Raw genomic sequence first — 16,564 nt, forward strand, 5'->3', positions numbered from 1 at the left:
CTCGGGCACCTTACTGAAACAGCTTCTGCCTCATTGACCTCTTTTGAAAATAAGGGTAATAATAGATTCTACCTTGGAGGGTTCTGGTGATGGTGAAAGTTATTCAACTGGAACAATAGCTTGTAAAACAATTCCTCATACAAGATAAATGCTCAGTAAATTTTAGCTCTTAGTGAAAACAGATCCCTGGGCCAGGTATCGTGATGTACCAGTATCCCAATGCCTGAACACACCTGGGGAAAATTGCTAGATCCAATTCATAAAACGTCAGGTTATAGTCACTTAGACACAATTTCCTACTGGCTCCTCTAATTTTTCAAATATTTTTATCTGTTTCATCAAAAAGTACCTGCTGGAACCTTCTATTATTCATCATCTGAGATAACCAAAAGTACTCGTGTGTAACTTCTACACATTACACAGAAACTTGGAATAAAACCACAAATGACATTTTTTTCTTTTGGGTGTTTGAAGAGCTGTTGAAATTCTAGTCACGATATTTAATGTGTGATGAGTTCTTTATGCCTGTTGTGAAATATGCCAGCATTTTATTGACACATTACTATGAATTGGGTAGCCAGCTACAGTAATAGGTTTCCCCTAGAGTGTGAGAATCAACAAATCTGATGGCAGGCACTGCCAAGCAAACCCAGCCTGTTCAAAATTGACTCACTTCGCAGAGAATGGGAACATGCACATGTCATCCAGTGGCTTCTATAAGGACTTCAGGTAATTTTTTAAAGATATAAATAAGTGCTTGTTATCAATGTTTATTTTTATAGCCTTTCTCTTTTGAGGAATTCTTAACATTCAATTTAAGTATGTGCTTCAGTCTTCTTTTACCTGTTTCTGAACTCCATTTACTCCTAAAAGTCACTTGTGAAATGCTGAAAGATACGGCTGCCTGGGTCCCACTCTCCAGAGGTTCTTATCTAATTGGTTTGGGATACAGATTAAGCACCAATATTTAAAATTTTTTAAATTTAAACTTTCAAGTATGAAACCTTTCAAATGTACACAAAACAGAGAGAATTGTGTAAGTCCACATGTACCTATCACCCAACTGCGATAATTCACTTCAGTGCCTTAAAAATTTTGTTTTGTTGAGATAGGGTCTTGCTCTGTTGCCCAGGCTGGAGTGCAGTGGCACTATCGCAACTCACTGCAGCCTCAACCTCCCATGCTCAAGTGATCCTCCCACCTTAGCCTCCTGAGTACCTGGGACCACAGGCATGCTCCACTATGCCAGGCTAATTTTAAAATTTTTTGTTGGGGTCTCAATATATTGCCCAAGCTGGACTCAAACTCCTGGGCTCAAGTGATCCACCCGCCTCGGCCTCCCAAAGTGCTGGGATTACAGGAGTGAGCCACTGTGCCCAGCCTTCAGTGGCTGTTTTTAAAAAAATCCTCCCACGTGATTCTGCTAATGTGCAGCTGTGGTTGAGAACCACCCGTCTGTGCTAGTAAAACAGAAAATGGAGGGAATATTTCAATGAATATTGATGTCACATCAAGAGAAGTGGAAATTTGCTGAAGGTTATACAACGATTTTCAGATATTACTTGGTGCTCTGTTCACCAAGCTATAATGGCATTCAGAAGGATGGCATGTGCTCACTGCATGCCTGTTTGATTTTGTTAAACAGTGGGATAATTTGGGAACAGGCATTGAGACACCCAGGAAAAATTCCAAAATAGGCTTCATGGTTTCCCATTCAGAATATTTATACCTTGACTCCAAAAAGAATATCATGACCAGCTATTTATGTTAATTCACCAAAGCTTGGCTCAGAGGTAAAGAAAGGTTTGATTAGAGAGGTTGAGGACTTGTATAAATCTAAGCAGATTAGAGTTGATAGATCCGAGAAGACGTGGGAGGGGAAGAGGTGGTGGAAACTGTCATGAGATTTATGGAGAAAAAGCACAGAACCAGTGACAAATTAATCTCAACCTATAATTGAGAAGTTGTTGGGGATTCAAAGACCATGTACCTATGTACATGAGTGTTCCTTCATGAAGTCAGTGCTTGAGTTGCTACCTCAAACAGGGTAGGCAAGTGCTGGTTCCTGAGTGGCAAACATTTGGAACACAATTTCATCTCCCAGTTGGCAGGACTTTATAGCTGATTTTGCCCAAGTGCCCTCCTGATAGAAGAAGCCTTCAGGGGCATTACTGACAGATGTCATCTGGTATCTCCTTAAACATTCCAACTGGAAACTCACTGCTTATAAAACAGCCTGGCCCATGTTAGAATGATGGTCCTCTTTTATTGAGCTGAAATTTCATCCTTTAATGAAAGAAAATATTTCTAAACATATGTGGATATAAAACCAGATTTAAGTTTATAGGGCTCATCAAGTATAAAACCAAAATAACCTTAATAAATTGATACGAGAAATGCAAGGCCTGAACACTAAAATTAACAACACACTAATTTAAAACGATAAATGATATTGTTTTTCTGAAACAAAATTCCTCATGTTGTGCTTTAGTAGGATGGAGCCTCTGGTCAATTTCCTTATTTAATTTGGTTCACTAAGTTTTACTAAGCAGCCCAGGGAATGCTTGTTTGCCTAAGTATGGTATACCAAAATGTATTGAAATTCTCTATTTGCAGGGTTTAAGATAGTCAGATCTCAAACTTAACTAAAACTGCCGGCAATTAGTCCTCAATTTCCCATTTTAATGAGACATCCCTTGGCAACTTTGTAAAAACTTGGAAATTAAGGTCAGAGTTGCAGTGTTACTGCAATCTTTAATAAATAGGCATCTAATCCAATTATTGCTGGAATTAGGAACAGGACAATCCTTCATTGTTATTTATTACTATACTTACTGCTAATGAACTGCTGCTACAGACTGATGCATGCCATTACAGGATCCAAGCAATAACTCCTGCAAACTGTGAATCGTGCAGTGTAGATTATCTTCAGTTCAGCTCTCGTATATGTCTGAGTAGGCTGTTTTTCCACCTGCTTTCTGTTCCAACTTCTATGAAACATCTATCTGAATGCACTTTGTCACCTGTGGGATTTTTGGTATGGACTGGTCGCCTAGATCAATGGTTCTCAAGATTTAGTGTGATTTATAATCACCTGGGGAACTTGTTAAAAATGGCTGCTCCCTGGACCCCCATCCCAGAGCTTCCAACTCACTCAGTTAAGGCTGGACCCCAAAATTTGCATTATTCACAAGTACTTTGAACGATTCTGATATCAATGGTGTGCATCTGGTAGTTTTATTATTTTTAAGATTTTTATTGACACAGAAACATAAAACTTAGAAAACTGTTAACAAATAAGCCAGTTTGAGAAACTCTGGTATCCTCAGATTTGTATCATTTACAAATGAGTCAGCCTTGGATATCCGACAAATCCCTAATAAACATCTTGCATAGGAGAGTGTTAGTAGCCAAGGCTTTCTTTCAAATGGCTTTGACCTATTAAATTTATTTTAAGGGACAAAGATATTCTAGATGATGTTCTCAATGATTCCCAGAGCATTCTGGAAGCTGTGGACTACAGTGGAATGACATTTTCAGGTTGTACCCTCACTGTTGAAATCTGCAAGCCAGTGAGACAGTTGGAAATGGGAAAAAAAACATGCTGGAAAACAGGAATTCAATTAAGAAACAAAGCTAATGTTTTTTCCTTAGAGTAGTTATTGCTGTGTGTTTATTAGTTTATAAAGTTAACCATCACACATTTGCCTAAAGAGGAGATAGCATTAACAAGTTAATAAGCCTGACTTCTGAATGTGTCTTACTATCTATTATTTCTTCCTCAGTTAATTTTTGTTGATAGCTTCTGGGGTGAAACATAATAGCTGATTAGGATTACTTACAGCTTTACAGGGGATGGAGAGGCTAGCTGGCATTTATTTTGTCTTTTGGGGAAAAAGTGATTAAAATGTTAATGTCTTAGCATATAATTCAATAGTGATCATGTGGTTCAGAGTTGAATATTACAGATTAACAACTTCCATTCTTTATATTTTAGCATTCGTATTTTACCATTCCATATTTATAATAAAATCCTTAAATAGAAAACATTCTCAATGGATTTTTTATTTTTACTTGAGAAGAATAGAATCATTGAGCATTTACATTTAATGAAGAATTGATCACTAAAATAACCCTTACAATTTTATCATTAAAATTATTCCATTTAAAAGTGCTGAGACTTATTTCTAAAATTTACTAGAAATGGAGAAAGTAAAAAAATCAATAAGGATATGTTTTAATACAATAAAACTTACATACTATATACTGGTCCACCTTTAAGGCTATTCTTTATGTAAGAATACAAAGAGAAAAAAGGCAAATATGGAATTCTGATGAATAGGAATGATTTTAAATGGTGTTAGCATGCCTAAACTTGCTCCATCTCATGTATACATTTTCATACATTTTGTGCTACATTTATACTTATCAATACTTTATTTCATTTTGCATCTGTGCCTTGCATGTACACAGACCCCTGAAATGGGGTATACAAACTCAATATGAAGAGAGCATCTGGAAGCCTTAATGAGCTGAAACTTAAAGCTATTCTTAGAACCTAGAAACTCTTCAATGAATTTTTATTTCAGAAGAATAAGCTTGTTGCTTTTGAATTATGCATTCATCCCTGTATTTCTCTTATTTATGGTCCCCAGTAACACGTGGCTGAAGACTTTATATCCTGATTTCAAGAACTTGATATGCAATTCAGGTGCCTGACATTATTCTGAGCATAAAATAAGCCTCAACGAGTTATTGCCAGTGTTGTTAACATTTCACTAAGGCAGCAGATCAGGTTGAATAAATGAGGCCAAATGAGTGTGAATGTCTATTAGGTGGCATTTGTAGGGTTTGCTCAAGCGTCAATATTCCTTCAATTTTCATGTTTGAGAGCAAAGTTCAGATAAGTTTAACCAGACTGATTCTCTATTATTTCTTTCTGGAGTCTCATCCATAAGGCTGACAACATGGCTGTCAATACAACTGCAAATTCTGTCCTTGTCTTGGCTATCAGGTTGGAGTTATCATTGCTGTTCAGGTAGCAGAATACCAGTTACTCATTCACTCAAGGAGTCAGTACTCTATTGACATTTGTGGTGGAATAGAGGTTCATGGGGGATCCAATCTCTTCAGCTTGGGATGAATTTACACACATATCTTACCTGAAGTAAGCTGCACCCTTTTCTCTGCACCGTGGTTAGAATTCTTGATAGCTGGTGACCTTCAGTGATATAACTTATATAGAGTAATTTCAGGAAGTCCATAAATAAGATTAGCATAGAGGAAGCCCAAGTTAAGGTAGTGGAGACCAGAATGGGCATCCTAAGACCTAGGCTAGAGTCATGGAATCTTTCCTGACTTTCCATGGATTGTTTCAGTATTTGCATAACACTCCCTTTAGCACTGTGTGGACATAGTAAATTAAGAATCTGAAGAACTGAGTTCTCATGCCAAATTGGCACTAATTCTAGGACTGTGTAAACAGCATTTACTGGACCCAAGAACTACTTTTCTATAACTTATTGAAACAGCACCACAAGGGGGGTTACACTGACAAGAATAAAGAATTCTCTGGGGCTATAGTGGCTTTATTTTTGGTAGTGAGAGGGAAAAGGAGAGAAGTTAGTATTCTAAGAAAGCAAGCAAATTCAATCATAATTGTATCTTCACCTTGCTTTCTACTTTATGTTCCTTCTCCTTTCTGTGTGGAAGAGCTCATTAATTCCTGATGAGAGCTAAATAGTAGGGTTTTCATTATTGCTTTTACTCAGTAAGTAGTAAGAGGTGATACATCTTTTAATGTTATAGACCCCCAATATTATTGAACCATACAGAATTTTAGAATCAGTCCCTAATTTTATACATGAGGAAGCTGAAACCCTGAAGAAAAGTGACAACTTAGTTCATTATTCAATGTCCATTCATTCATTTAGCAAAAATGTGAAGTGCTTGGCTTGCAATGTGCCCAGTGAGGCACTGTGGGGAGACAGAGAGGACTAAGAGAGGATCCTGCGTGGGATTCACAAGAAAGAATGAAGAGATCGCTATTACCAAGATGCAGGCAAGTTGCTGAGGGAGCTATGCAGCTATGCACCACTCATGAATTTGACGTTTCTTTTTCTCCCTGTCTGTGCTAGGGGGAAAAAAATAATAAAGGAGAGCCTTGGTTAAATCCAGAGGATTCCAAAGTAATTGCTTCCAAGATTTCCTATCAAACTATGCAGCAGTATGGTTTTTACTCCAAATTTTCAATTCATGGAATATTACCATAATTAGATAGGGTTTTGTTTGTTTGTTTGTTGTTGTAGTTTTTTGAGACAGAGTCTCCCTCTGTTGCCCAGGCTAGAGTGCCGTGGTGAGATCTCGGCTCACTGCAACCTCCACCTTTCAGGTTCAAGCAATTCTCTGACTCAGCCTCCTGAGTAGCTGGGATTACAGGCGCCCACCACTATGCCCAGCTAATTTTTGTGTTTTTAGTAGAGATGGGGTTTCACCATCTTGGCCAGGCTGGTCTTGAACTCCTGACCTCATGATCCACCCACCTCGGCCTCCCAAAGTGCTGGGATTACAGGCATAAGCCACTGCGCCTGGCCTCGATAGGTATTTCTAATTAAAAAAATACTTAGTTGTCTAACATTTTTTCTCCCAAGAAAATTGCCATTCAGACACTATTGCTGATTTTCATCACCACAAAGATTAAGATTCATGAGTCATAAGAAAAAGTTTGCTTTCAATTTTAAAAAATAGCAAAAATACTGCAATAAAATGAATGAAAATATGGAGCCATCTGTTTCTTGAATGATAATGCCAAATGAGTGTTTATTGTAAACAATACAATTTATTCAAGTCCACTTTTAATGGAGTGCTTTAGTGTACATGCAAAAAAGGAAAATGAATTCTTTCTTCATTCACAGACCTTATATGCTACACACACACACACACACACACACACACACACACACACACACACAGAGGCATACAGGTGCGTATGTGATATGTGCATATATATCTCTAATACTCATATGCAACACTTCCTGATAGGAAATGCAGTTAATTCCCAAACATCCACTATTGGAACTGTCCCCTTTATCTGTCACCTGAAAGACAATTCAGGCCCTCATTACCTCTGGTAACTGTCTTAATACCATAGTCTCCTCCGATCACCAACCTGGTATTTGCCCATCTGTTCTAGTCTTTGCAGAGCCATAAGATTAGTTTTCCTAAAACATTACTTCAGTCACACTTCCTTGCTCAAAATTTCCCAAAGCTACACATCTATAGAATATAGTCCCATAAACTCCATAGCAACATAGTAACTATAATTTTCCAACCTTCTCCCTCTTCAACATGAAAAAACCCTTCCACTCCAGCCAAGGAAATCAAATACCATCCTCCTTTCCTACTGAAGTTTTCCCTATTCTAGAAACCTGCGCCAAGTCTCCCCACCTCTCCAGGCCTCACTGACAGATCAGGCCCACTAATACTTTCTTGCTCAAAATTTCCCAAAGCTACACATCTATAGAATATAGTCCCATAAACTCCATAGCAACATAGTAACTATAATTTTCCAACCTTCTCCCTCTTCAACATGAAAAAACCCTTCCACTCCAGCCAAGGAAATCAAATACCATCCTCCTTTCCTACTGAAGTTTTCCCTATTCTAGAAACCTGCGCCAAGTCTCCCCACCTCTCCAGGCCTCACTGACAGATCAGGCCCACTAATCTTTCCCAGAGGCACGTGTTCTGTATCTTGTCTTTGACACCCAGTAGCAAATGCAATATTTTTGTGAATCCATTTTTTCCCTCTTTTAATGAGTCCCTGAGCTCCTGGAGGGGCAACGGGATGATTTGGAGAAGGCTCTATTTTAAAAAAATTAATAACGTACAACATGAAAAGGATCTGATGTACAACACGAGGACTAGAGCTAAGAAGTGTCTTGTATTCAGGATTTTCCTAATGAGTACATTATAGCTACTCTTGCCACAAGTAGAGGGGTGTTGGGGGAAATGCGTAACTATGTGAGATGATAGATATGCTAATTTGTTCCACTATAATAACCATTTTACTATATATGTATCTTATGTTGTATGCCTTAAATATACATACAATTTATTTTAAAAATTAAAAAAATTAATATTTTTAATTTTTGTGGGTACATAGTATGTATATATATTTATGGGGTACATGAGATGTTTTGATACAGGCATACAATGTGTAATAATCACATCATGGAAAACAGGAAATCCATCCTTCAAGCATTATCATTGGTGTTACAATTCAATTATACTTTGTTTTAAAATGTACAATCAAATTATTTTGACTATAGTCACCCTGTTGTGCTATCAAATACTATGTCTTATTCACTCTATTCTTTTTGTGCCCATAAAAATATTTCTTAAATATCTTGGTTAGTCGGTTAGATCTTAAGATATTGTGAGATGACCAGGAGTTACTTCTTTCGCTTACAAATCAGTGAGCCCCCTCCACTCTTTAAAATCAGGATAAATTTCGGTGGAAAGCTTTATAGATACTGGGGAGGATGGAGTAGCTGAGTTGCTGAAAAATGGGCGACTTCTCTTATCAAGCATTAATTCAGATCTTCTCTATTAACATGACTTGAAGACACCACCAACTTGATTTTCTTTTCTTTCCAAAAAGAAAAAAAAAAATACTGCAGTCCCTAGCCAATAAATAACTCACCTGAAGGTCAGGAACACCCCCTCCCTCCTTTCTCACAGGGGATGTCTGGGAAGGAAGAGGGGTCTGGAGAGGCCAGTGGGAATAAAGGGCTAAAGCTATTGGCATTGGCAGCTGTCTCCAGGCGTCGTCCGTGGAGCCTGACCCTGCGCCAGGACGGCGGAGGCTGTGCCCATGTAACTGTCCTGAAGTACTGCGGTGGCCCCCTCCCCCGTGGCTGGGAGGGCAGGCAGGACGAGGTTGGCTTTCCTCGCACGGTCTCTGGGCGTGGGCCCTCGCCGCAGCTCCGCGGAACCTCGGTGTCTCCTGCAACAGGGGGCGGGGGGGAACCGCGGCGAGCAGCCCTGGGCTGCGGCTTCCTCCCCACGCCCGAGTCTCCTGCGCACCGCCGCCGAGGACGTGCGCCCGAGCCTAGTCCCCACGCCGCGGCGCGCCCGGGCTCCCTGCTGATCCCAGGTAACTTTTCCGCCTCTCGGAGTGGGGGACTGCGAGGGGGTCTCGGCTTTACGAGGTGCGGAGGAAGAGCCCGAGGCCTGGGGCGAGGCGCGCGGGACTGTGAGGCTGACGCGCGGCTTCGGCGCCGCGCGGTCTCCCGAATCCCGAGCCCCGCGCCGGGCGCAGCCGGGGTCCCCAACCGCCCTCCCGCTCGCCGGGACCCCCAGCGGGCCGAGCCTGCCCGCCGCGCCCCCCGCCCGCTCCGCCCGCCGCGCTGCAGCAGTGGCTGGGCCGGCGCGCAGAGCCTGAGACCCGGCCTCCGGCCTGGGGGCCTCCCTGGGATCCCTGGCCGAGGGGGCGACTCGGTCCCCGCGTCCTTTCTCCGCCAATTTGCGCAAATCCCCCGCCCGGGGCGCCATGTTTTAAGTTGCCCCTCGGGCTGGGGGCGAGCGCGGGCCGGCCCCTCCCCCGGGGAGGTGCGGGGGACAGGGGGCGACACTGCGGCGCCGCCCGGGCGGGTGGCGGCTGACCGGCCGCGGGAGGGGCCCTGCGCTCAGCGCGCGGCGGCAGCGGGCTCGTCCCGGGTGCAGGCGCGGGCGGGCGCAGCGCGGGGCCGATAAGGTGCGCTCCGCACAAAGCATCCCCGCTGGGCAGGGGGGCCGGCCGCTTTTATATAACTTGCCTAGTTTCCCCGAACTGGGGTAGCGGCCCCCGGCCGGTGGGGGGGAGGAGGAGGGAGCGTCCAAGCGGGGTTGCCCTGGGCCTGGGCACCTGCCGAGGCCCCTCGCCTCTGGCACCCGGGCGCGGGAGCACGGGCGGGCCGGGGGCGCCTGGGTCGGCCTGCCGTGGCCCGGGGGCTCGGGGCGGCGCGACTCACCTGGCGCCCTCGGGGCCGCGATTCTCCTCGGGAGGTGTCTGCGAAGACGGCTCTGCAGCGGTGGGGGTGGGGAGGCTAGGGCTCCGGACCGCTGGAGTTGGGGTCTCAGCCAGTTCCTGGCGGGTGTTTCCTGGCTGCTGCCGCAGGGGCTTGCTTTTTCGGGTTTCTCCTCTAATCTCGCCCGACTTCTTCCCCTTCCCCCCTACGCCTGCCAAGTTCATGGCTTCTGCAATGCGGTGGGTGTGGTTACCTAGTAAATTTTAACTGTGGTCCCTTGCAATGAGAGTATTCTTTTCAATTTTCTTTTTATATTACGGATCTGAAGTTTCCTAGGGTTTTTCCTTTAGTTGCAGCCCAGGGTTAAAGTTGGTAGAGATTGTTGCGGAACAGAACAAATAGAATGATAAAGGAAACATGTGGTATTAATTACTTGTGGAGGTTGGGCTGGGAGGTCCTGAGAGGGCCAGGCAGTCCTGCTAATGCAGTGCTTCCATTGCGTGTTTAAGTTGTTTCAGCTTTTTTACATTAGTCTTGCGGAATTGCTTTTGCAGATATCCTGCCTGTCCTTTTTGTTGAGGGGGGGTGGGGAGTGGGGCACAGTGAGAATTTTAGGCTCTCTGAGGTGGCCAGGTGTGCTGGAGTTTCTGTTGATAGCATTAACTTCTGTAGTACAGGAAGCGTCACACCAAGTGCTTAAAAACCTTGTTTTTGAAATTTACCTAGATTTTTAAAGTCTCAAGGAAACAAAAATGATAAAATTCCTCTTATGTCTGTGAGCCATGGACGTAGTCCCAATTACAGCAAATTAAGCAGAAAAGCCCTATTAAGAAAAGAGAGCAGCACATCAAGCTTCAGTGAACTCTGGGGACTGAGAGGTGATTTCTCTCTTGGCTCAGAGTGAGTGTTTAAAAAATGTATGTTAATTTTGGTATCAAACTTTAAAAACTTTAGTTGGAGTAACAAAATTAATGTGAGAGGGAATAAATACTAAATTGGAGAAGCGTGACTTCAATTTGTTAATTTGCAAGGCATTGATAGCTGAATGCTTAATACTGTCTCATTTGCATTATGGTTTTCTGGTGGTTTAGAAAAGCAAAATATCAGATGCACAACTTACTGCATCAAGTTTATTTAGTTAATACACTTTAGCCAAAATAAGTTTTTCAAAACAGAACATGTTTTGTGAATAATTCATCCATAACAAGAAGAGTAGCCACTTTAATTTGTAAACCCCTTTTAGGTGAAGGATTCAGGAGCTATAGGTCAAATGTCAGTGTCTCAATGAATATTTACATTTAATTTTGAAGACATTTCTTCTGCATGAATGCGATTTAGGTTAAAAGAAATTTTTTATCAATTCATGTACAGTGCTTGGACTTTGGCCAACTTTGTGTTGAAATAAAAGATCAGGTTTTTTTTAACTTGATCGGATGCAATTTTATTTATTGTTTTTTAAAAACTGGTTGGTCAAATTCATTAAGGGGCCACCTAGGTAGAAGAGAGGCAACTTCCATGTACTGAGAGATGTGATGATGTTATCTTGCAAATCTTTTCTGGACTTATGTAGTATATTACATTAAGTGTGGCAGGAACTTGCTGTAAAAGTATTTTCTTCCGTGTTGTATGATGTGCATTCATCTTTTAAGTTAGTGCTTTCCCTAAAATTCACAAATTAGAATTCATGTCCTCTCCAGTAAAATAGAACTCCAAGAGTAGGCTGAAGAATAAATGTTTCCTTTCTGTGAGAATTTGACTATATATAATGAAGAGAGAGACTTTTTTTTTTTTTTTTTTTTTTTGAGATGGAGTCCTACTGTGTCACCCAGGCTGGAGTGCAATGGCCCAGTCTCCGCTCACTGCAACCTCCGACTCCTGGGTTCAAGCAATTCTTTTGCCTCAACCTCCCGAGTAGCTGGGATTATAGGCGACCACCACCACACCCGGCTAGCCGGCTAGTTTTTTTTTTTTTTTTTTTTTTTGAGATGGAGTCTCGCTCTGTCTCCCCAGGCTGGAGTGCAGTTGCGGGATCTGGGCTCACTGCAAGCTCCGCCTCCTGGGTTCACGCCATTCTCCTGCCTCAGCCTCCCAGTAGCTGGGACTAACAGGCGGCCGCCACCACGCCCAGCTACTTTTTGTATTTTTAGTAGAGAAGGGGTTTCACCGTGTTAGTCAGGATGGTCTGGATCTCCTGACCTTGTGATCCACCCGCCTCGGCCTCCCAAAGTGCTGGGATTACAGGCGTGAGCCACCACTCCCGGCCAAGAGAGGGTTCTTGAGTAATCTACCCTGGCCGTCTTTAATTCCCATAGTCTCCCCTAAGTACCCCATCAGTTTTCCGTGGAATATAGACTCACCATTGAAAGGTATGAATCAAATTTATCTTTAGCACCACTTCATTTAGAGAGATCCTTAATCGTGCAATCGCTGCGTCTATTTCTTTCAAAAGGCTAGCTAGCTGCTGATTTGTTGGGAATTCATCAGGCACTCAGCCCGGGAGGGTTCTGCTGTTATTTGATTTGCCTTGGCTGTGAGGAATTCTGTGCTCAGAAGCAAGGACTGGAGCAGTGAAGTCATTGTCCTGCCTGGTGTTGTGACATCACTATGGCTCAAAGGAAACAAGGGTGGGGCAGGCAAAACCAGACCATCTGAAGCATCTTGCTGGCTTTAAAACTTTGCCTGATCAATCAATGAGACTCCTTTCTCAAGTTGAACTGCATTGCGAGGTATTGTTTGGAGAATTAGAAGGTATAAATGAATGTAAGACTGCATGGGAAAATGTGTCTCCAAGAGAAAGGAAGGAGACGTTTTTTTTTGTTGTTTGTTTTTTTGTGAAATAGTAGAAAGCACTGAATATTCCTTTTGTAGAGAAAAATACTGTCATTTTTTAGAAGGGCCATTTACAAAATTAAAGAACAAGAAAAATGAGTATATTTTTATTTATATATTGAGTCAACATATTTCTTACTGTTCTTTGTACTAAAATAGCATTCTTTTTAAATTCTTGATTTAGGTTATTAGTAATGTCTTTTAAAAAAGTATGTGGTCTCTCTAAAGATGCAATTTACTTATTGGGTAGACGATGTTCTCATTTATTTTTAAGTGATGTGATTGCAGGTGGCAATAGGAAAAAATGGAAAAAGGTATTTCATAAGTGTAGAAGATATCTGCAGTGATTTGGAGTAATTGATTTCCATTTCCATTTTTGTTTTATGTACTAATTAGTTTATAATTTAGCATTTTAATCCTAATTTAGAATTCTAGTGCAGAGATGATCAGAGACATATTTCACCCAAATTAGTGTTGAATAAATGATAAGACTGAAATTTGGAAACAATAAAGTACATTTCATGTTTTCCTTTCTGAATTTATGGTAATATCAGCATAAAAAACGAAGAAGCACAGAATGGCTGCAGATGTTCCTTGTCTTTTCCATACCTCCTTGCTAAGATGACTGACATTTTTCATGTGAGTGTATTATGTATGTAGGAGCTCTGGGCAGTTCTTTCTTAACTATGTAGCAATTCCAGAGCACAGTTTCAAAGCATAAAGAAGAAACAAATTGGGAAGAATGGCACAAGTAGAGAAGTTGAAATTAGATGCCAGAACTGCAGATTACTTGGTTGAAATGTCTTTGGTGTTGCATTTTTAGTCCTTATGATGATTGGTTAAATTGCATACTTTGGAATTGTAAGCTTCTATTAGCACCAAACCCCTAATTCTTTTGTAATTTGCAGTACAGAGAAAAAGCTGACAACTTAATTTTTAGATTGCTGACATTTTGATACGTTGTTCTTATAACCCTGCCTTACAAACTAAAAACAGAGAGAGAGAGAGAAAGCAGAAAGGTCTATATTAGACCTAGAAAACAAATGCAATATTTAACCTGCCTTGAGTCTATATTTTTCTCTCCAGTTATATTGGGTGGGTGCTTGATGAGGATAGGTAGTTATTTCTCTTGAGGTTTCTTTCCCAAACCAAGTAGAGGTCTAGACACTTAAAGCATTCAGTAAATACGGAATTGTATAAAAAATGGGGCCATTTGTAACTTACGCTTTACTACCCCCCCAAAAAAAAAATCTTGGAGAAGGCTTAAAAAGCACTGCTGCATTATTTAAGAAAATGAGAATTACCAGACTCATGTATGTAGTCATTATTTTTAATGGCGTGGTCCTCTTCATAACAAGGTTGTTACCTCTGTCTGTAGCTCAAATTGGTAGATCCTAGAGGTTTTGCCATATCAGGGAAGAGAATTCTGCAGGTACCAAGAGAAAAGAAGAATGGTTTCTTTGAGGGAAGAACTGCAGGGAGTCGGTTTCCTTTCCTGCCAGCTCTAATTGGTGTCATGGAGGACATCAGTGTGGAGGGTGTCCTCTGAAGAGGGGAGGGATCAAATGGTAGGGTGACAAAAGCTGAAAAGGATTAGTGCTGGGAGATGATATTGATCTCCTAGCATTGAACTAAAGAGAGGAAAACTATTTTCTGTTTTAGCTCTCTCTTCTTTGGTCATTTTTGTACATGCCTGTGTTTACATCCTCAAATAGCGAGTTTCTTTGTATTTGATTCAAGCCCCAAATTTCATCATTTCTAAAAGAAAGTTATTTTTTCACATTTAACATCTCTGAAATTGGGATATGTCTTACATGGCTCTCAGCCATGTGGCAGAGAAAAAGCTGGCAACTTAATTCATTGTTTGTGAATATGCATCAAAAATTGGACATTGGATGTTAGTGGATTGGAGAAAATCCTGGAGACAGTAGTGGAGCCCTCTTAAGTAATAGATTTCTAGTGCTCGTGGTGACCCAAGTTGATGTTGTGTGGAAAAGCATAGACAGCAGTAACTCTTAGTAGAGTTGGATTCTGAATATGTAAGAATTTTTGGGAACACCTTGGCCAATCTATTTTGTTTATATTTTCTTTATGCATTGAATAACTCAATCAATTTGAGTTCTTTAGATAAGAAGAAAATGAAAATTCCAGTTTCTAAAAATGTGTGAGTCATAGCTTAATTGGCAGAGTGCTGTACAACATGATGTTATCTCTTATAATCAGTGTCATGAATCTTATGAAATATGGTTTATCATTTGGCTATGCAGTTTTTTGAAATGTACTTTATGTAGTGCTGTCCATTCTGTGTATCAGTGATTATTTTTCTATGTATTATTGATTGTTTCCTGTAAAAGGATGTGTGCATCCTTTTATAGGGAAAATCTATTGAAAATTCTTCATTTCCGATTTTGATTTTCCATTTTGGCCTTGGGAAGATGACTGGATTTTGATAGAGAATCTCAATTAGTCATTGAGAAGACATTCCAGATAGGACATTCCAGAAGTCAAGAGACCTGCCTTTAGCTGAAATATAGCCTGTACACTGGGGAGTAATGGGAGATGCATCTAAGGAGGGAGTGTGAGGCCTGATTGTGGAAGGTTTTTGGATATGAGACTAAGGGATATTTTCGGCTTTGCTAGGTAGTGGGGAGTTATTGAAAGTGGTTGAGTAGGGAAGAAGAATATTTTTTCTGGTGATAAGTGTAGGATGAGTTGGAAGAACAGGAATCTGGAGACAGATGGTCTTTAGTTAATGGAGTTATCCAAAATTTTGCAGAAATTGAATGTGATGTTTTTTTCTCTCAATGATTGATATTTTGGCAATTCATTCCATCTTTTCGTGGGAGTATTTAACTGAGGATTAAATACTACTTTTGGATTGTTTAAGGTGGAAAATGAGATATACGAAATATGGGAAGATTTTCCTTATCCTTTCAATGAATATATCTCAGTTATTTGAGATATTAAAAATAATACATTCTCACTTTAAAATATATTCTAACAATACTGAAAAACCAAAAAAAGAAATCTCATTATCTACCTTTCTGAATGTATTATGTATCAGAGTGGAATAGGACACACCTGGGTTGGGCTCTGGGCCTTGCTATTTAATAACTATGTGGCATGGTTCTTTTAACTTCCTAGAGCCTGTTTGCTCATTTATAAAATGGGCATAATGCTTATATCTGAAGGATATGAGGATTAAATGATATAATACATGCAAACACTGAACACAGTATCTGGTATATCACAAGTGCTCTGTAAATAGCAGTAGCATCATTTTGTACATATACAGACTCATACATAGGTTACATAATATTTTACATGAATAGACTTCTGTCTTGAATACTTCTATGTAACCATTTTTTGTTTGCTTGTTTTGTTTGTTTGTTTGTTTTTTGAGAACAGAGTCTCAGTCTGTTGCCCAGGCTGGAGTGCAGTGGCGTGGTATCAGCTCACAGCAACCTCTGCCTCCCGGGTTCAAGTGAGCCTCCCAGGTTCAAGCGAGTCTCCTGCCTCAGCCTCCCAAGTAGCTGGGATTATAGGTGCCTGCCACTCTGCCCAGCTATTTTTTGATGTGAATTTTTAGTAGAGATGGGATTTCACCATGTTGGCCAGGCTAGTGTCGAACTCCTGACCTCAAGTGATCTGCCTGCCTCGGCCTCCCAAAGTGCTGGGATTACAGGTGTGAGCCACCGTGCCCGGCCATTTTTTTTTTTTTTTAAATG

The 16,564-nt window shown here is 41.0% G+C and overlaps 1 protein-coding gene across 40 annotated transcripts in view; it reads left to right on the forward strand.

Annotated features, from left to right (window-relative positions):
- EPB41L3 (erythrocyte membrane protein band 4.1 like 3) overlaps window positions 1–16,564 on the forward strand; it is a 237,001-nt gene that overhangs the window by 77,237 nt on the left and 143,200 nt on the right. For 5 of the 40 annotated variants that reach the window (XM_054460549.2, XM_063653436.1, XM_063653432.1 and 2 more), the window contains exon 1: window positions 8,754–9,154. The exons of 2 other annotated variants lie outside the window; for them this stretch is intronic. Coding sequence is in view for 1 of the 38 variants with exons in the window: in XM_054460544.2 (XP_054316519.1) it covers window positions 12,698–12,755 (58 nt within the window). In the remaining 37 variants the exon portion in view is untranslated. Of the gene's footprint in view, window positions 1–8,745; window positions 9,155–9,732; window positions 9,755–12,618; window positions 12,756–16,564 lie in introns of those variants that run through there. 33 more of the 40 variants (XM_063653431.1, XM_063653429.1, XM_063653442.1 and 30 more) reach the window with 14 other exon arrangements.

The sequence above is a fragment of the Pongo pygmaeus genome, chromosome 17 (assembly GCF_028885625.2).
Source record: "Pongo pygmaeus isolate AG05252 chromosome 17, NHGRI_mPonPyg2-v2.0_pri, whole genome shotgun sequence".
NCBI lineage: Eukaryota > Metazoa > Chordata > Mammalia > Primates > Hominidae > Pongo > Pongo pygmaeus.